Raw genomic sequence first — 22,150 nt, forward strand, 5'->3', positions numbered from 1 at the left:
CGTTTCAGATTCTGTGTCTCCCTCTCTCTCTGCCCCGCCCCTGTTCATGCTCTGTCTCTCTCTGTCTCAAAAATAAATAAACGTTAAAAAAAAAAATTAAAAAAAAAAAAAAAGAGACAGGGAATAACTTACATAAACAGAACACTGGAGGCCTATCTTCACTACCACATGAAAAACAATGTTGAAGAAAATGTATTTTCTGCTGTTTTTAGAGTGGCACAAGATTTTCAAGGCTTAGGAAATCTAAAATCCATAGAAAGGAACAATGCTTGGAATGACGAATAGGCAGAGGGATCAACACTCCCATGCTCCTGGGGTCAAAAGTAGCAGCAGCATTACCTGCTGCCTCAGTTGAACAATCTACTAAAGCTGATTCTCCAGCACAGGTAAGGGAACAGGGAGGGAACCTCTACGAGGCAAGTCCACAGACTGAATTAATTTTACAGCAAGAAACAGCAGCAGGAGGGACCTTACCCCCCACCCCCGTACCCCACTTAGTCAAAGAGAATGAAAATTATACCACTACATAGAGTTACTCAACTCAGCGCTGGCATACTGGAAACACAAAACTAGAAGGGCACTTTGTAGATTTCAAAGGTGCTGGGTGTGAAAGAGGCATGCTTCCAAAAAGACCTGGTGACTGGCAATTTAGCACTGTAAATTTCTAGCTTTTGTAATGTTTATTTTATTTCTGAGAGGGAGAGAGCGTACAAGTGGGGAGGGGCAGAGAGAGAGCGTGACAGAGGATCCAAAGCAGGTTGTGCGTTGACAGCAGTGGGCCCAATGTGGGGCTCGAACTCACAATCTGGGAAATCATGACCTGAGCCAACCGAAGTCGGATGCTCAATCAAGTGAGCCACGCAGGCACCCCCTAACTTTTGTAAGATGGTGGCAAAGTCTCAAGTATCACTTACTGGGAGGAGGCCATATATTCCGTTGTCTCCACTCACCCACCGACTGGAAGATGTCTCAGAAATGAGTAAGTTCACAGGTTATGCTTTCAGACAACCAGCATTGACTGAAAGTTACCCTGGCAAATCTGAAACATGATTTTCACTCATTTGGATACAAATGATCTTTCCTTTGGTACTTGGCCATTGTTACACGGACTCAGATTATACTAAGATCTAGGTTCCGAGAGCACAAGATTTTGGGTGGGACAACTGTTTTTTGTTTGGGAATTAGTTTATTTTGAATTCTTTAGTGTGTGGGGCTGGTGCTAAAGTAATCTCGTATGACCTTTCAATTCTTAAGATTCCTTACAATGTGGGGTACCTAAGTGAGCTTTGAAATAATTTAACTTCAGAAAGTCTGAAAGAATTGTACCCATGTCAATAAAAGACAGCCCATGATCCTGCTTTTGAAAGTACCCTGAATATACCCAACCATCTACCTGAGCTATTGCAGCCTGGAGGGCAGTGGGGTTTAATTTTTAGATTTCAATTTCTCTGCAAATTTAATAATGGGGAAGGTTTCATATTATTCAAAATTTACTTGGGGCACCTGGGTGTCAGTTAAGTGTCCGACCTCAACTCAGATCATGATCCCGCGGTTTGGGAGTTGGAGCCCTGCATCAGGCCCTGTGCTGACAGCTCAGAGCCTGAAGCCTGTTTCAGATTCTGTGTCTCCCTCTCTCTGCTCCTCCCCTCCTCACACTCTGTCTTGCTCTCTCTCAAAAAGAAATAAACATTAAAAAAATTAAAACAAATTTACTGTTGTATGTATTTTTCAAAGCAGCTATTAAGACACACTGCATAATTCTCAGTGAGTAATGTTTAGTTCCAGAGGGTTTTTTTTTCTTTTTTGTGTTGATTTTACCTCCTTGAGAATAATTCTCATTTCTGTTTATTACAGTTTTTTATATTTATTTCTGTCTCTTCCACTGTTTCTGACTTCGGAGCCACAGGTTCTGATTGTTCAGCCTGTCCTCCCTCAAGTTCCTGAGTCCTTTAAGCGAGTTGTAATTTTTCTTTGCCTGGTTACATGTGTTGGTTCCCTCAAACTTGAACGATTCAATTCCTGGAATCTCTAAGGTAGTGTCAAAGAAGTTGTTGTTTCTCTGGAATGAACAGCATAATCGCTTAAAACAATGATTCTTCTGCTTAAGTAACGGGTCTAGGGGTGAAGGGATTAAACTTTGCCCAACTGCACAGAAAATTCGGCTGCCCCCAAGACTGCTAATACCAGCAATATTGGGGGTTCTCTTCCTAAAGACACTCCTAGCAGACAGACAATCGCAACCCCTGTCATTGAGTGGCATACATCTACTGGCTTCTACCGGAAGGATCCTTTCATGCAACTCCTAAGGCTCAGGAGTCTCTTTGGCTTGTCCCACTGAAGGACAACACAGACACTGAGGGTCACTGTCTGGAGATTATGGAGATACAGATTCAGGCCAAGCTCTACCAGTGTGCTTATTTTAGTAGTCCATTTCAATGAAGACTTAGCAGGAAGACATGTATTCATATAGTCACCTTCTCAGAAGTCCACACTACATTCTTTGCTCCATTATACTTCTGTTCCTGAAAGGACCAACTCTTCCAACTCTTACGATATTTCCACTTAATAACGCAGGCCTTTAATATATGTTTAATAATTGAAAAACTGGTGATATTAGAAAATAAGTGTTTTCAAATTCTATTCAAGAATATGTTTTCACTATTATAGGAATAAAATCCTTGATCTGGTTAAAATGAAATAAAAAATTCTTAAGTAGCTTTATATATATAGCAATTATATATCTTTTTGCAATGTGCCAAATAACATTTGATAAAATGAAGCTTTCATATATTCTCTAATATTTAACTATTCAACAAATATTTACCAAATACCTACTAATGGCCAGAGAGTGTTTTGGATTGAGGACACAGCCATGAACAAAGTACCCAACTATCTTAGAGCCCACATTCTGTTATGAAAACAAGAGAGCCACTTAAATAACAAAGTTTCTTACTGACCTCACATGGAATTTCAGCAGGAAGCACAATTGCCTGTGGTATGGTATCTCTTGAAGCTTTTGATAATTCTTCAATTTCCTGTCTCTTACTTATTTCCCCAGAATGTTCCACTTTTAGGTCTGTTGGAATATTGACCTCAAGGTAGTCATCAGAACCTGGAGAAAAGTACATGAATGTGAACTACATCACAATTATAATATAGTTAAGGTCATATTATTCCCTCCATTGTTTTAAAGACTAATTGTTAAACAATCAATTTGATTAATATATGGGACAACAGAACTGAGTTGAAAATAACTGAACCAACGTTAATAATTAAAATAACACTTCACAATTTAACTAGTATTATTATAACCTTAGTGACTAATCTAAACCAACTATATATGTTCACCTACTAGTTTAAGGTTCCCCCCGAAAAAAAAATCCAACCACCATGTAATATTTTTTCTTAACATTAAATTAACACACCTGAAAAAGATGGAACTATCTCTTTTCAATGACCGTAAGTAAGGAAATTTATTTTATTTTAAGTGAGAACAATTATTTATACTTCAAAAAGATTTCTAATTTTTTTTAATATATGAAATTTATTGTCAAATTGGTTTCCATACAACACCCAGTGCTCATCCCAAAAGGTGCCCTCCTCAATACCCATCACCCACCCTCCCCTCCCTCCCACCCCCATCAACCCTCAGTTTGTTCTCAGTTTTTAAGAGTCTCTTATGCTTTGGCTCTCTCCCACTATAACCTCTTTTTTTTTTTCTTCCCCTCCCCCATGGGTTTCTGTTAAGCTTCTCAGGATCCACATAAGAGTGAAAAAGATTTCTAATTTTAAAAACAAAAAAGCAAAATTGGGAAATGTCACTTTATAAACTAGTATTTCTGCACAACACTGGTTTAAGAGTGAAATATCAGTATTCATCCAAATGTTGATATGTTCTGTGAAAAGTGTGTTCTATACCGAAAAACTGGCTTTCTTTATGGCAGCATCACTAGAACAGTGAAATATGTTAATGTGAGTTTCAATCTTAAGGGGAAAGGATATTTGGTTTTTTTGTTTTAACATTTAGTAATTTAGCATTTGGTCTTAGTCATTAAAACATGTTTTTCTATTGAAGAAAAAAACGTTGTGTTAAGAGTGAAGGATAATTTTTTTATTACTCAATATTTCAAAGCCCAAACGCCTCTCATTAGAGTACAGACCAATGTGGCTGAAACTGAGTCTCTAACAACTAGATCACATCTGTAAGCTCTTAAGTCAACCCCAAAAGTATTCCTAAGTCCACAAAGAAGATAATTGGGGAAAAAAGGAAACTAGCCCCTGATAGCTAGAAACTGCCCCAAGACTGTGTAAAAACCTTGGTGTTGGCTGGGAGCTGGCCCAGTGTCCTAGTGAAATCAACAATTTCACAGAACATCAACATCAGACATGGCCACTCTGCCTCCATGGTGGGTCAAGGCGGGGGTGAGAGCACTTTGTAGTCAAGTCTGAATCCAAGCGAAAACATGAGCACTGCCTAAATCACAATGAATGACCAAACATCCCAAATCCTAGCTTCTGTCACTAGCTATCACTTCTTTACCAATTTCAGCCTTCGTCTCTTTTTCTCTTGCCCTCTAGTTAGGGTAACTTACTCCTCTCAGTTTTCCTGGGAATTTTCCTGGTTTGGGCACTGACATGTTGTGTCCTAAGAACGCCTTCAGTTTCAAGCATACTGGGACAGTTGGTCACCTTATTTTGGATAAATTTCACTAATATACCAAATCATAACATTACAATTGCTTTTTGACAGCAAGCAAACTACAGCAAAACCCTGCTTTCTTGAAACCTCCCTCAAATCACTTAACAACAAGCCTAAATCCTACAGTAAGTCTTTTCTAATAGTCATATTGAGATGGCCCATGGTTCTCCATGGTGTGCCTTCTCTTCATTGCAACTAACAAAAAGTCCGAATAGTTCAAGTGCAGGTGTGTTCCTAGTGGTTTGTGGCTAAAGGACACTGACAGGATAAAAAGGAAGAAGAGTCAAAGGCAGTATAGATGGAAGTAGCTAGAATTTGGTTATTTTACCCAAAAAAAACGTGAAGCTGCCAGTTTCACATAGGTAATTCTGTCAGTGAAACAGAATAACAAAAAGACATGCCCTCTAGAGAGGAACATCCGCATGCCACATCTAAGAAAGAGAGTGGTTTTTCTGGTGTTGTTCTGCCTTATGAAAATTGCAGAATAAAACCAAAAAAAAATCTGGGATTTCCAGATTTTTCTTAGTACTAAGGCTATAAAAATAGCCTTTATTTCTTTAACAATTTCATAAACGGTTTCATTTTCTTTCTGTCTCTGTCTTTGTCTCTCTCTGTCTCTCTCTCTTTCTCACACACGCATGTGCGCACACACACACACACACACTCACACACTCACATCCCAGAACAGTGAAAGGTTGTTTTGAACTGGCTCGATCATTTTGTGAATTGATGAAAGAGCAAGGAAACCATTTTATTTAACACACTTTAGAAGAAGGGGGTGTAAATTATTCTAGCACAGCAGCATCTAGATGTTTTCTGCTAATTCCTCTGTGGTATTAGGTTAAGAAGAGCTATTTTATTTACCCTGAGGACATAATCATGACTATACAAAAAGATTTATCTCCATGAACCTTCACAGAATCACTGTTTATACTGCAGAAAATTGGAAGCAGTTTAAGCAATAAGGGACTAGATAAAAATCTGCACTGTGAAAAAGATACTGTCACCAATAAAAATTCTCTCAGAGAGTATTTACTGATAAGAAACAGGTCTGTAATATAACTGAAAAAGTTTCAAGTTATGAAATTATCAATTTACTAGGTTCTTATTTTAGCAAAATAAGAAGTATAGGACTTCTGGTTTCAGGTTCCACATGTAAGGAGCTTTGGAAATCAACACTCCTCCTAACAAAAAGCTGAACTGACTGAAAAATCTCCAGTCTTCTTTGATGCTTAAGAAAGGGGTGGACTTAGAACAAACTGCTGTCCCCCAAATTGGAGACAGTCAGGGAAGTACAGGGAGTCTCAACTTACAGAGTAGACTTAGGACTGCAAACCACCCAGGAACCAGTGCCGGGGTAGGAAAACCACAACTGTAATTGATGCTCAGTGTGGACAAGTCTGAGAGTTAAAAACTGCAAAGGAATCCAGCTGAAGGAGGGCCTCCACATTATTTTGAGATTTACCTCCAGGAGCTTGACTAGATTCCCACAGAAAATATTAGAGAAAATTCCCCTCCTGCTGCTGGCAGGGAGAGGGGAAAAGAAATCATTTTTAAATACTCCATAGCACTCTGTTCTTCTAAGAAAGGTTTGTCCTCAGGGCAGACTGGTTAATGACAGCCTAATCTACTGGGGTATTCTCAGAGTCTAAGTGACCTGGGGATGAGAAATACCCAACAGCAGCCCTCTGTAGCCATGTTGTCCCACATAAAAGGGGCAGAAACGAAGGCAGTCTCATGAAGTTCATGGTTCAGAGCTATAGGTTCACTAAATGACTAAAACCTAACTAAGCATAGGACTCTAGAAAGCTTCCCCTCCCCCACATCTCAGAACCACATTACCAAAAGCCTATTTATAGCAGTTCCTTTTACCTAGTACATCGTATCTATTGAGAAAAATGACAAGGCATATCAAAAAGCCAAAAACCAAATTCGATTAGACAGAGTAAGCATCAAAACCAGACATGGCAAGGATGTGGGAATTATCGGACTGGGAATTTAAAACAGCTCTGATTTAATATGCTAAGGACTCTAATGTATGAAGTAGACAGTATGCAAAACAGATGGGTAATGTAAACAGAGTAATGGAACTCCTACAAAAGAATCAAAAAGAAATGCTAGAGATTGAAAATACTGTAGCAGAAATGAAGAATGCCTTTGATGGGTTTATTAGTAGACTGGACATGATTGAGGAAAGAATCTCTGAGCTAGAGAATACATCAAAGCAAACAAACAAAAAAACCTTAAAAACAAAAACAAAAAAAAAAACTGAAAAGAATATCCAAGGACTGTGAGACAACGACAAAGGTGTAACATACATGTAATGTGAATACTAGAAGTAGAAGAAAAAAAAGGAACAGAAGAAATATTTCAAAGAATAATGACTGAGAATTTCTCCAAACTAATGTTAGATATCAAATAAAAATACACCTAAGGATACTGCCTTCAAACTGCAGAAAATAGGGCACCTGGGTGGCTCAGTGGGTTAAGCGTTTGAAGTTGGCTCAGGTCATGATCTCACAGTTCTGATGTCGGGCTCTGTGCTGACAGCTCAGAGCCTGGAGAATATATTCAAATTCTGGGTGTCCCTTTCTCTCTGCCCCTACCCTGCTCTCTCTCTCTCTCTCTCTCTCTCTCTTTCTCACGTTTGTGTGTAAAAATAAACATTAAAAAAATTTTAAACTGCAGAATATCAAAGATAAAGAAAAAATCCTAAATGACCTAGAGGAAAAAAAAACTTACATGTAGAAAAACAAAAACAAGAATATTTGACTTCTCCTTAGAAACTATGTAAGCAAGAAGAGAGTAGAGTGAAATCTTTAAAGTGTAAAAGAAATAAACCACAAAAACAAAATTCTGCACCCTATGAAATTATCCTTTAAAAGTGAAAAAGAAATAAAAACTCTCTGGGATAGCCAAACCTTAAGATAATCCGTTGCTAGTAACTGCTGCCACCTTCAAGAAAAGATAAAAGAAGATTTGTAGAAAGAAGGAAATAATATAGGTCAGAATCTCTGATCTGCATAAAGAAAAGAATCAAAGAAGAAATAACTGAAGGTAAAATAAAAACATTTATTTTTCTTAATGGTGATTGATCTAACAAATAACAATTTGTCCAAAATAATAATAACAACGGTGTATTTGAGTATGTATGCTTGTGTGTGTGTGTGTGTGTGTGTGTGTGTGTGTGTGTGTATAACTTAAGGTATATTATATATATTACAGATAAATGAAACGATTGACAGCAGTGATAAGAAGGATGGAAGGGAGGAATTAGGATTATTTTCTTATTATGAGGTTATTATACTATCTGTGAAGTGGTATAGTGTAATTTGAAAGTGGACTTCAATTAGTTGTAAATGTATATTGCAAACTCTAGGAAAACCACTTAAAAAGTGACAAAAAAGAATAACTGATATACTAAAAAGAGAGAGGAAATGGAATCAAATAAAATGTCTAATTAAAATCGCAAAAGATAGATGAAGAGTGGAAGACAAAAATAGGAATAAAGAACAAGGACCAAAAAAAAAAAAAAATACCAGTAACGAATATGGCATCAATCCAACTATATCAGTAATCACTTTGAATGTCAATGATCTACATGCACCAATAAAAAGACAGAGATTGCAGAGCAGATCAGAAAATGAGACATAACTATATTTTGTATACTAGAAATCCACTTTAAATATAAAGATATATAATGCTTAATAGTAGATGGATAGAGAAAAATATACCATGCTAATACTAATCAAAGGAAAAGAGGAGTAGCTATATTAATTTCAGACAGAGCAGACATAAAAGTAAGGAAAGTTATCAGGGATAAAAAAGACATTATGTAATGATAAAGGGGTCAATTCTCCAAGAATACTTAACAATTCTTAATGTGCCCATGCCTAACAACAGAGCATCAAGCTGTGTGAGGCAAAAACTAATAGAACTGCAAATGAATCCACTCTCATGGTTAGAAAATTCAATACATCTGTCTCAGAAACAGATCCAGCGGGCAGAAAATCAGTAAGGGTATAACTGAACTCAATAATACCACCAACACACTGCATATAATTAATATCTATAGATTAATTCATTCAACAACAAAGGAATACATATTTTTCTCACACTCACATGGAACATGAACCAAGATAGACCACATTTTGGGCCACAAAACACATTTTAACAACAACAACAACAACAACAACAAAAAAGCATACAATGTCTGCTCTCAGTCTACAAAGGATTAAACTATAAATAAATAACTGAAAGATAACTGGAAAATCCCCAAGTATATGGAGATTAAACATACTTCTAAATAACATAGAGGTCAAAGAATAAATTTGAAAAAAAAAATTGCAAAAATATTTTTAATCAGAATGAAAATGAAAGTACAACTTATCAAAATGTGTGAAATGCAGTGGAAACAGTACTTAGAGGGAAATTGACAGTATTGAGTGCATGTATTAGAAGAGAAGAAAGTTCTAAGACCAAATCCAAGTTTCTGTCTTTAGAAACTAAAAAAATGAAGATGAAATTGAATCCTAAGTAAGCAGATAAAAAGAACCAATTAGAGCAGAATTAGAGTAGAAATCAATGAAACTGAAAACAGGAAATAGATAGGAAAAAATTAAGAAACTAAAAGTTGGTTCTTTGCAAAACCCGGTAAAATTGATAAGCTGCTAGCCACACTTACTAAAGAGAGAAAAAGAGACAGAGAGAGAGAAGACACAAATTACTAACATGAGAAATAAAATAAGGGGAGGGGACAGCACTGTAAATCCCATGGACATTATAAGGATAATAAAAGAATACTAAAATAACTCTATGTCCACAAATTTGGTAACATAGATGAAATGGACTAATTCCTGGAAAGACATAATCTCCCTAATCTCACATAAAAAGACATAGATAATAGGAATAGGTCTATAGCTTCTTTGTATTAAAGAAATTGAATCAATAATTAATAAATAACCTTCCAAAGCAGAAACCACCAGGCCCTGATAGGTTAACTAGTGAATTCTACAAAACATTTAAGGAAAAAATATATACCAATTCTCTACAACTGCTTTCAGAGGTTAAAAGCAGAGGTACTATGTCCTAACTCATTCTACGAGGCCAGATTTACCCTAATACTAAAATATTACAAGAAAGAAAGAATATTGAAAGACATTATAGAAAAGATATTACAAGAAACCATAGACCAATCTCCCATGAACATAGACACAAACATCCTCAACAAAATATTAGCAAGTTGAATCCAATGAAGAATGAAGAGAATTATACACCATGACCAAGTGAAATTTATCCCAGTTATTCAAAGTTGTTAAACATGCAAAAATCAATTAACAACCATCACATCAATAGACTAAACAGTAAAAACAATCACATGATCAAATCAATAGATGCAGAAAAAGTATTTGACAAAATCTAATGCCAAGCATTAATAAAAACTCTCAGTAAACCAGGAATAGAGGGAAACTTTTCCAATTTGATAAGGATTATCTACAGGAACCCTACAGCTAATATCATGTTTAATGTGAGAAACTCCAAGCTTTCCCATTAAGATTATTTAGAAGGCAAGAATGTCCCTCTCACTATTACTCTTCATCATTTTACTGGAAGTTCTTGCTAATGCAATTAAGGCAAGAAAAGGAAACAAAACACAGATTTAGAAGGAAGATATAAACTGTCTTTGTTGGGAGAAATACGATTGTCTACCTTGTAAATCCAAAAGCACCGACAAATTCCTGAAACTACTAAGCAATTATACAAGGTTGCAAGATATATAGCTCATATGCAAAAAAGTAATTGTTTTTCTATATACTAACAAGTGAAATTTGAAAAAAAAATCAATACCATTTGCAGTAGCACCCCTCAAAATTAAATACTTAAGTATAAATTTAACAAAATACATACAAGTGCTATATGATGAAAACTACAAAACTCTGATGAACAAAATCAAATAAGAACTAAAAAATGGAGAGATAGTCTATGTTCATGGATAGGAAGACTCAGTAGTGTCAAGATGTCAGTTTTTCTCAACTTAATCTATAGAGTCAATGCAATTCCAATCAGAATCTCAGCAAGTTATTTTATAGATATGGACAGATTGATTGTAAAGTTTATATGGAGAGGCAAGAGACCCAGAATAGCCAACTCAATATGGAAGGAGAGCAAAGTTGGAAGACTGACACCATGCAACCTCAACATTTACAACAATCAAGATAGTGTGGTCTTGGGGTGCCTGGGTGGTTCAGTTGGTTGGGTGTCCAACTTCGGCTCAGGTCATGATCTTGTGGTTCATGAGTTCGAGCCCTCCGTCAGGCTCCATGCTGACAGCCCAAGCCTGGAGCCTGCTTCGGATTCTGTGTCTCCCTCTCTCTCTCTGCCCCTCCTCAATTCGCGTTCTGTGTCTCTCTCTCAAAAGTAAATAAACATTAAAAAATTTTTAAAAAAAGAAAAGATAGTGTTGTCTTGGCAAAAGAACATACAAACAGAAGATTAGAACAGAATAGAGAGCTATTCAGAATAGAGAGCTGAGCTGAGAAATAGAGCTACATAAAAATGGTGTTTGGATCTTTGACTAAGGAGCAAAGGCAATACAATGGAGCAAAGGCAGTCTATTCAAAAAGTGGTGCTGGAACAACTGGAAATCTACATGCAAAAAAAAATGCATCTACATATAAACATTACACCCTTCACAAACACTAACTCAGAATGGATTATAGACCAAAATTTATGATGCAAAACTATAAAACTCGAGTATGGTGGTGCCTGTTTAGATATAACACCAAAGACATGATCTATGAAATAAGTAATTAATAAGCAAGACTTCATTAAAATGGAAAAAAAACTACAAAAGACAATAATATCTAGAGAATTATATGATAAGCCATACACTGGGAGAAAATATTTGCAAAAGACATATATAATAAAGGACTATTCTGCAAAATATACAGAAAAACTCTTAAACTCAACAATAAGAAAATGACCAAACACATTAGAAAATAAGCCAAAAAACTTAACAAATACCTCACCAAAGAAGATATACGGGTAGCAAATGGGCATATGAAAAGATGCTCTGCATCATATGTAATCAGGTAAATGAGAAATTAAAAAAAAATACAATGAGCACTACATATCTAATAGAACAGCCAAAATCTGAACACTAAAAATATCAAATATTAGTGAGGATTTGGAGCAACATGAACTCTCATACATTGCTGATGAGAATGCAAAATGGTACAGCCATTTTTGAAAACAGTTTGGTGGTTTCTGGCAAAATTAAACATAGTCTTACCATGTAATTCATCAATCATGCTGTTTGGCATTTACCCAAATCATTTACACAAAAACCTGAACATGGATTTATATAGCACAGCTTTATATGAATATATATATAATATGAATTTATATGAAGTGCCAAAACTTGGGAGCAACCAAGATGTCCTTAAGTAGGTGAATGGATAAACTGTGGTACATCCAAACAATGAAATATTATTTAGAGCTAAAATGAAATGAGGTATCAAACAATGAAAGGACATAGAAGAAACTTAAATGCATATTACTCAGTGAATGAAGTCAGCCTGAAAAGATTACATACTGTATTATACCACCTATATGACATTCTGGAAAAGGCAAAACTATAGAGGCAGTAAAAAGATAAGTGGTTGCCAGGAATCTTGGGTAGGGTGGGGAGATGAATAGGGAGAGCACAGAAGATTTTTGGGACAGTGAAAATACCTTGTATGCTATCATAATGATAGGTACTTGTCATTATACATTTGTCCAACCACATAGATTATACAACACCAAGAGTATATCCTTTTTTTTTTTTTCAACATTTTTTTTTTAATTTATTTTTGGGACAGAGAGAGACAGAGCGTGAACGGGGGAGGGGCAGAGAGAGAGGGAGACACAGAATCGGAAACAGGCTCCAGGCTCCGAGCCATCGGCCCAGAGCCTGACGCGGGGCTCGAACTCACGGACCGCGAGATCGTGACCTGGCTGAAGTCGGACGCTTAACCGACTGCGCCACCCAGGCGCCCCAAGAGTATATCCTAAAGTAAGCTATGGACTTCAGGTAATTATGATGTGTCAATGTAGGTCCATCCTTAAATGGTAAAAGCTGTACCATTCTGGTGAGTGATGTTGATAATGAAGGTAGCTATGCATGTTGTATATCATGTTGTATATGCATGTTGATACAGTATATCATCTCTGTATCTCCCTCTAAATTTTGATGTGAACATAAAACTGCTCTAAAAAAATAGTCTTTTAAAGAAACGATACATATACAGAACTATGTGGTACAGATTCAAAATATATTCCTGAATGCATAAGAATACACTGGCATATATATATATGTATATACATATATATACACACAAATATATGTATATTACATATGTAATATATACATATACAAATATAATATACATATATGTATATATTACATATATATATATATTCCACAAATATCAAGAGTAGTTATTTATGACTGGAGGGGTTATTGGTAATTTTATTATATATATTAATAATAATATTAACTAAAAATATCTCATACATAATGTGTATTTTTCTATAATGAAAATGTATTTGTTTTACAGACCGAACTATATAAACATTCCTCAAATAATTGAATTATTTAAATTATCAAGAATAATTGATGAAAAAAATGAACTGATCAAGATTACATACTGAGCACATGGTCCTCTACCCCTCCTCTGCACATGTAAATGAAATAATAGAAAAGATTATTTTCTTTATGGGTCATGACATAAAAATGGATAGAAAAACACTGCTCTGCAATTAGTATGTGAAATACTATACTACACTATACAGATTTTCACAAATCACCTCTATGTTAAAGTGATCTAAGCAATTCCAAAAGATATTGTCTAGAAGAATGAATTTAATATTAGGCAAAAATAATAACAGATAGCTTAAGGCAAGATAACTTTGTATTTTTTTTAACAACTAGTAAAATTGCATTGCAGACTTAGTAAATAGTAAAACATCATAAAATAGTAAAGCACTAGAAAATAAACTTTCCTTTATGAATTAAGTCACAAAAACTGGTATATACATAATTTTTAAAACTTCTCATGTGCTTTCAAAACAGACACCCTTTAATAATATCTTTTTTTCAAAGAAAAATCTTTAGCATAGACTTTTAAAATTTTGTTTCTATGTATCTGTCAATTGATTAAATCCTCAGGTGGCATGAGGACAGGTTTTTGAATAATCAACAAAACTAAGGATTGAAAAAAAAAGTGGAATCTTTTTAAAAAAATTTTTTTTAAATGTTTTATTTATTTTTGAGACAGAGAGAGACAGAGCATGAGCAGGGGAGGGGCAGAGAAAGAGGGAGACACAGAATCTGAAGCAGGTTCCAGGCTCTGAGCTGTCAGCACAGAGCCGGAGGCGGGGCTCGAACTCTCTAATGGGGAGATCATGACCTGAGCCAAACTCGGACGCCCAACTGACTGGGCCACCCAGGCTCCCCAAAAAGTGAAATCTTTTATTTCTATCATGTTTGAATTGCTTTTGTTACACTGATTTGAAAAAAATTTTAAAAAAGTTATTCCTAAATGCCCAAAGACTCTTCAAATCTAACAATCATTCATAGACAAACCAAAGATTCACTTTTCATCACAAATGATTTGGAAACAACAACAGAAACTAATCTAGAAGAAATATACCTACTGCAAATAAAACCCTCTTGTCCTTCCATGTAACCTTGGGAAAAGTAATATGTACTATGAGCTTCAATGTCCTCAATTATTTAACAGGGTAAATAGTACCTTTCTTGTTGGACTATTTTCAATACATTTAGTAATATGTATGATGCGCCAGGCCTAAAATAGACATTCAATATTAGTTTACTTCTCTTTTTTTCTGATTTCTTGTATCAAAATGAATAAAACCAATGTTTTATATTTTCAAAATATTCTAAATCAATCTTTCTCAATATATAATCCAACTATTATTAGAAAGGACTGCATCATTTCCCTGAAATTTCAACAAGTGAACATCATTGTTTTTGTTAGATTTATAATCTTGGTAAATGATTCTATGATCACAATGCTGCTGATTTTATTAAGTATGCTTAAGACAGTATAGAATCTAGCATGCTTCTCTGGAGTTTTAATTATCATACCCAAGACTACAGTCCTCTCCACCATTCAGGTAAGTAAACACATATTTCTCCAAGAAATTAAAAAAACAAATGTACTGTACAAAGAGATGTAATTTTCACCAACATATTAGTCTAGTCAGTAGCATTGTTAAACAATCTTTGTTGTATGTTGTACATTATAATGGACACTAAATAAGAAATATTTTGGGGCGCTTGGGTGGCTCAGTCGGTTAAGCATCTGACTTTGGCTCAGGTCATGATCTCGTGGTCTGTAAGTTTGAGCCCCATATCAGATTTTGTGCTGACAGCTCAGAGCCTGGTGCCTGCTTCAGATTCTGTGTCTCCCCCTCTCTCTCTGCCCCTCCCCTGCTCACACTCTTTCTCTGTCTGTCTCTCTCAAAAATAAATAAACATTAAAAAATAAATTAAAAAAAATATTTAAAAAGGTACCTCTGTGCTTCAGTCAGTAAAACTCTAAAAACAGGAGCAGAACAAAGCTAGAGAAAATCACCATAGCATAGAAAGCACTAAGCTTGCCTCTTTTCCTACACATTTTCATTATTTATGTTTTCTGAGAGTTGCTAAGGCAGTTTTAGTTTTTAGTTATATTATTAACATTGTCTCCTACAACTGGATATATGAAGCACTGAGATAAAGGAACTGAAAGGCCAGATAATGAAACAAACTCTAATTATATCCTCTCTGAAGAGCTTCAACATGAATTAAGATAATCCCTTTAAGTAGACTGTCCAGAATGAAATAAAGTCAAGATAGGTTGAATAAGACTGCAAACAAAACTGACCATCAGATTTTCATTCATTATCTTTACGGAATAACATTGTAAAGTTTTTAATCTATTTGATTGCTATATTTTTCAAAATCTAGGCTACAAGAAAATTTTGTGTATGAACTGATCATTCTAACTTCAAGTGTTAAATTATATGTGGGACATATAATTCATGAGTAGAGAGATGGTTGGGTTTTTTTTTTTTTGTCTTATGAAATATCCCATTGAAATACCTAGGATATGGTAATGCACGATCAAATGTGACATATTCAGCAATTTGCCAGTTTGTTATCCTTTTCTTACAATAGAAAAGAAAGAAGCATAGACAATTTGAATAGAGATTCATAGACTATATAGTCAGAGCAGTGCTCTACATGAAGTTGCAATAGCACGAGACAATTTTTGTTATGTTACCTGAATAAAAAAAGTGTATGTATATGTATACACACATGCACATATATAGATATACATACATATATGTAAGTGTATATTTATGTACAAATATACTATTTGCATTTGTACAAATATACTATTTGTACATATATATGTAACATGACAAGAAAAATCACTATTATCTTTTTTTTAAATTTTTTTTTTTTCAACGTTTTTTATTTATTTTTGGGACAGAGAGAGACAGAGCATGAACGGGGGAGGGGCAGAGAGAGAGGGAGACACAGAATCGGAAACAGGCTCCAGGCTCCGAGCCATCAGCCCAGAGCCCGACGCGGGGCTCGAACTCACAGACCGCGAGATCGTGACCTGGCTGAAGTCGGACGCTTAACCGACTGCGCCACCCAGGCGCCCCAATCACTATTATCTTAACTGATTATTTCTGAGAGGTGGGAATAAAAGTCACTATGAAAATTTTCTTTTTTGTTCTTTATAACATACTTTCAACAACCCATAAATATTAATTTGCTAGTCACCAGGTAAAAATGAACATCAAAAAATTATTAATCATTTTTATTGGATAAGAGGACAGCAGCAATCTTATTTTTCATAATCAAATTTATGTATGTTTTACAAAAGTAATAAATATTCATTATATGTAATTTAGAATACACAAAAAGAAGAACATGAAATCACCTATACTTACTTTCATTTCCTAGAGGTTCAACTCCAGCTACCTTTTTGATACATATTCTTTTAGCCTTCGTTTGAAGAGCGCAAATGCGTATTTTTAAAAAAGTAAAATGGGACAATCTTGTATGTATTTATTCTATTAGGTATAATAATAATGCTTTATATGGGCATACCTTGGAGATACTGTGGGTTCAGTTCCAGACCACTGCAAAGCGAATATTGCAAAAAGGCAAGTCAAATAATTTTTGGTTTACTAGTGCATATAAAACTTATATTTATACTATACAGTAGTCTGTAAAGTGTGTAATAGCATTATGTCTTTAAAAAAGTACATACCTTAATTTAAAAAAATACTTTATTGCTAAAAAATATTGACCATTATATGTGCTTTCAATGAGTCATAATCTTTTGCTGGCAGAGGGTCTTGCCTTGATATTGATGGCTGCTGACTGATCAGGGGTGGGATTGCTGAAGGCTGGTATGACTGTGGCAATTTCTTTCTCTCTCTTTTTTTTTATTTTAGAGAGAGAGAGAGTGCACGCGTGAGTGGAAGAGAGGTACAAAGGAAGGGAGAGTAAATCTCAAGCAGTAAATCTCATGCTCCGTGCGGAGCCCAACATGGGGCCTGATCCCATGACCCTGGAATCATGACTTGAGTTGAAATCAAGAGTTGGATGCTCAACCGACTGAGCCACCCGGGTGCCCTTGTGGCAATTTCTTAAAATAACACAACAATGTAGTTTACCATGTTGATTTGTTCTTCCTTTCACAAATGCTTTCCCACTAGCATGTGATGCTGTTTGATAGCATTTTACCCATAACAAAACTTTTTCCAAATTGGATTTAATCCTCTTAAACCCTGCTGCTGCTTCATCACTTAAGTTTAGGTGATATTCTAAATTCTTTGTTGTCATTTCAACAACCTTCACAGCCATATTCATCAAGAGTAGGTACCATCTCAAGAAACCACTTTCTTTGCTCCTCCATAAGAAGTGACTCCTCATCCATTCAAGTTTTATCATGAGATTGCAGCAATTCAGTCACACCTTCAGGCTCCACTTCTAATTCTATTTGTCTTGCTGTTTGCATCACAACTGTAGTTACTTCCTCCACTGAAGTCTTGAACTTCTCAAAGTCATCCATGAGGGTTGGAATCAACTTCTTCTAAACTCCTGTTAATGTTGATGTGATATTCCAATGAATTACAGATGTTCTTAATGGCATATAGAATGATGAACCCTTTCCAGAAGGTTTTTAATTTACTTTGCCCAGATCCATCTACAGCCTTAAGAAATGTATTTGTTAAATCAGAGGGCTTGAAAGCCAAAATTTCTACTTGATCTATGGGCTATATAATGGATGTTGTGTTAACAGGCATGAAAACATTAATCTCATTGCATAACTCCATCAGAAATCTTGGGTGACCAAATTCATCATCAATGAGCAGTAATATTTTGAAAGGAATCTTTTATTCTGAGTCGTAGGTATCAACATTGGGCTTAAAGTATTCAGTAAACCATGTATAGACAGATGTGCTGTCATCGAGGCTTTGCTGTTCCATTTATAGAGTACAGATAGAGTAGATTTCACATGATGCTTAAGGACCAGAGACTTTTTGGAATGGTAAATGAGAATTGGCTTTAACTTAAAGTCACTACATTACCTCCTTAACAAGAGAGTCATCCTGTCCTTTGAAGCTTTGAAACCAGGCACTGACTTCTCTTCTCTAGCTATGAAAGTCCTAAATGGCATTTTCTTTTTTTTTTTTTTTAATTTTTTTTTTTTCAACGTTTTTTATTTATTTTTGGGACAGAGAGAGACAGAGCATGAACGGGGGAGGGGCAGAGAGAGAGGGAGACACAGAATCGGAAACAGGCTCCAGGCTCCGAGCCATCAGCCCAGAGCCTGACGCGGGACTCGAACTCACGGACCGCGAGATCGTGACCTGGCTGAAGTCGGACGCTTAACCGACTGCGCCACCCAGGCGCCCCCTAAATGGCATTTTCTTTTAATAAAAGGTTGTTTCTGGGTGTCTGGGTGGCTCAGTTGGTTGAGCTTCTGACTCTTGATTTCAGCTCAGGTCATGATCTCACAGTTCTTGAGTTTGAGCCCTGCATTGGGCTCTGCACTATGTCAGTGTGGAGCCTGCTTGGAAGTCTCTCTCGCTCTCTCTGCCTGTATCCCACATGCGTGCATTCTCTCTCTCTCAAAATAAATCAACCGTAAAATTTAAAAAAATAATAAAAGGTCATTTCATCTACATCGAAATTGTGTAGTGTAGCCACCTTTATTCACAATCTTCACTACATTTTCTGGAGAACTTGCTGCGGCTTCTACATCAGCATTTGCTGCTTCACCTGGCATTTTGATGTTACGGAGATGGCTTCTTTTCTTAAACCGCATGAACCAACCTCTGCTAGCTTCTGACTTTTCTTCTGCAGCCACCTCACCTCTTTCAGCCTTCATAGAATTGAAGAGCCTTGCTCTAGGTTAGGTTTTGGCTTAAGGGAATGTTATGGCTGGTTTGACCTTCCACACAGAATACTAAAAATTTCTCCATATCAGCAATAAGGCTGTCTCATTGTCTTATCATTTGTGTGTTCACTGGAGTAGCACTTTAAATTTCCTTCAAGAACATTTCCTTTGCATACACAACTTCACTAACTGGCACCAGGGGCCTACCTTTCAACCAACCTATCTGGGTTTTCTCACTAAGCTTAATTATGTATAGCTTTTAAATTTAAGTGACAGACATGTACCTGTTCCCTTTATTTGAACACTTAGAGGTCACTGTAGGGTTACTAGTTGGCCTAATTTCAATAGGGTTTTGTCTCAGGGAATGGGGAGGCTCAAGGAGAGGAAGAGGACGGGGAAGGCAGGGTGGGTGGAACAGACAGTACACACACAACATTTATCCATTAAGCCCATCATTTTATATGGGTGTGGTTCATGGTGCCCCTAAAGTAATTCAAACAGTAACTTCAAAGATCACTGATCAAGATCACCAAAATAAATACAATAATAATGAAAAAGTTTGAAATGTTGAAAGAATTACCAAAATGTGACACTGAGATACAAAGTCAGCAAATGTTGGAAAAATGGTGCTGATAAGCTTGCTTGATTCAGGGCTGCCCTAAGCCTTCAATTTGAAAAAACAAAGCAAAACAAAACAAAAAACCTCACACTAACTGTGAAGCACAATAAAGCAAAGCACAGTAAAACAGGGGTATGACTGTATTTCAATGGCTATTTGAAATCAAGATTTTCACGTACATTGTATTTTATTTTATTTTATTTTATTTATTTTTTTTATTTATTTTTGGGACAGAGAGAGACAGAGCATGAACGGGGGAGGGGCAGAGAGAGAGGGAGACACAGAATCGGAAACAGGCTCCAGGCTCCGAGCCATCAGCCCAGAGCCTGACGCGGGGCTCGAACTCACGGACCGCGAGATCGTGACCTGGCTGAAGTCGGACGCTTAACCGACTGCGCCACCCAGGCGCCCCGACATTGTATTTTATTTTAAACACACACATAAAGCTATGATCCCTGTTCAATGCTGGATTACTGAATTTATGTCAACCATTTGAAACTATTTGCAGAGAATTTTTAAATTCTGTAAAAGAAACTTTTCATCACCCATAAATTTTTCAGCCAAACAGAATCTTTTATTCCTCTTATATTACATCTCAAAAATGTGAAGACAATACAGTACCTTGTATCAAAAAGAGTTTAAAAAAATGAAAACTAGATAAAATTAACTCAGGAAGAAAGTACTAGGGCCATAAGTAGTAAATTCAACAGCAAAATCTTAAATTTTACAAATTAAATGATGAAGGTCCTCCGATCGTTGTGTAGGAAATAAAATTTCCATAGTGTTTATACATGATTTGAGATTACTCCTCCTCAAGCTTTAAGTAGTTTAACTGGCGAGAAATAACTGTGTGTCCATGTGTGTCCGTGTGTCTGTGTGTCTGTGTCCGAAGAACACTAATGCTCCACTTGTTGGCTGTTAAGGTAAAGGCCACTGTGAGGATCAAGCATTCAGACTGGCCTTCTCAGAGTGGGCCTTAAATATAAAAGTGCTGAGTGGAGAACATTCTAGTCATTGGAACCGTGCTCCTATCACTCTTTCCTTCAGTCTCCACGAGACTGAGGAAATACCTTATTCATTGTTGAGCACATGACAAATGCTCAACAGTAATTTGTAAAAATGGATGAGTTAATATATTTCAATTGGAAATGCCTGAAGAAGATGAGGCTAGGGGAAGCGGTTTAAGAGCAGAGAAGTGCCAGCCTCTCTGAAGGATCTGTACGTAATCGTCTTCCTTTTGAAACTAGGGGAACCACCCACTTTAATGGCAATTCTAATGTTTTTAACTTTGGTATTGCCTTTGGTACACGTATTTACACATAGGTACAGATTCGAATGTGGTAGTTTTCAGGAGACTACAAAGAAAGGGCCAAGTACAGGGAAGCAAGAGCAAGGCAAGTGTGTCTAATCTGATTTCCTCAGTGCCTGGGGCAGAGAAGGGTATCAGCCTATGGAATAGCTAGACTTGGAGAATGATTCAATGGCTGAAAGAAAACGAGAGAAGCTACTAGATGGACAAGAACAGGATCCTAGCAAGACAGACTAGAAAGGCACACCCTTCTACAATGCCTAAAAGTTGGAGAGATTTCTGCCCTTGGAAAGAGTTAGAAAAAAGAGGTTGTATGTTTGAATTACCTAAGTTTAAGTCACGAGAATTGTTTTTTTTTTTTTAACATCCATGAATGAATAATTAGATTAAATTAAATAATAGAAGCATGAAAAAATATATAAGAATATCACCATTCACTTCAAATTCCATGCCCTTGCCACTGGACTTGAGTTTCTCTTGTATCAATGGTGAGCAAATATATTGTGGTCACAAGTAGATTTAACTCCTGACTTTTCTTCTCCCAATGTAGCAAGGTCAGCCATAAATTACTGTCAGAAAGCTGGAATTTCAGTGATGGTGTTTAGCAAATGAAAAGGAAGCTATAATCAATTCACTGCCTGAAAGGAAGAGAATTTTAAATAGAGATTTGATCTAAATGTTTATAAACGAACTTCCTCAGGATTATTAACAACACCTAACAACTACCGAACATTTACTATGTGTTAAGTAGTGTTCTCAGTGCTTTGCATATATTAACACACTTAAAAAAATTTTTTTAATGTTTATTTTTGAGAGAGAGACACACACACAGAGTATGAACAGGGGAAGGGCAGAGAGAGAGGGAGATACAGAATCCAAAGCAGGCTCAGGGTTCTGTGCCAACGCAGGGCTCGAACCCACGATCTTTTAGATCATGACCTGAGCCAAAGTTAGATGCTCAACCAACTGAGCCACCCAGGCACCCCATATATTAACACACTTACTACCAACTCCTCGAAGTAGGTGATTGTGGGGAATAAACTTAG

At 36.2% G+C, this 22,150-nt stretch overlaps 1 protein-coding gene across 1 annotated transcript in view; it reads right to left on the reverse strand.

The window, feature by feature from the left end:
- The window catches only part of BANK1 (B cell scaffold protein with ankyrin repeats 1), a 309,831-nt gene that overhangs the window by 225,704 nt on the left and 61,977 nt on the right, over window positions 1–22,150 (reverse strand). Inside the window, exon 3 of the mRNA XM_058721799.1 lies at window positions 2,958–3,112. Coding sequence (XP_058577782.1) covers window positions 2,958–3,112 — 155 coding nt within the window. The remainder of the gene's footprint in view (window positions 1–2,957; window positions 3,113–22,150) is intronic.

This window comes from Neofelis nebulosa, chromosome 3 (assembly GCF_028018385.1).
Source record: "Neofelis nebulosa isolate mNeoNeb1 chromosome 3, mNeoNeb1.pri, whole genome shotgun sequence".
Taxonomy (NCBI): Eukaryota; Metazoa; Chordata; class Mammalia; order Carnivora; family Felidae; genus Neofelis; species Neofelis nebulosa.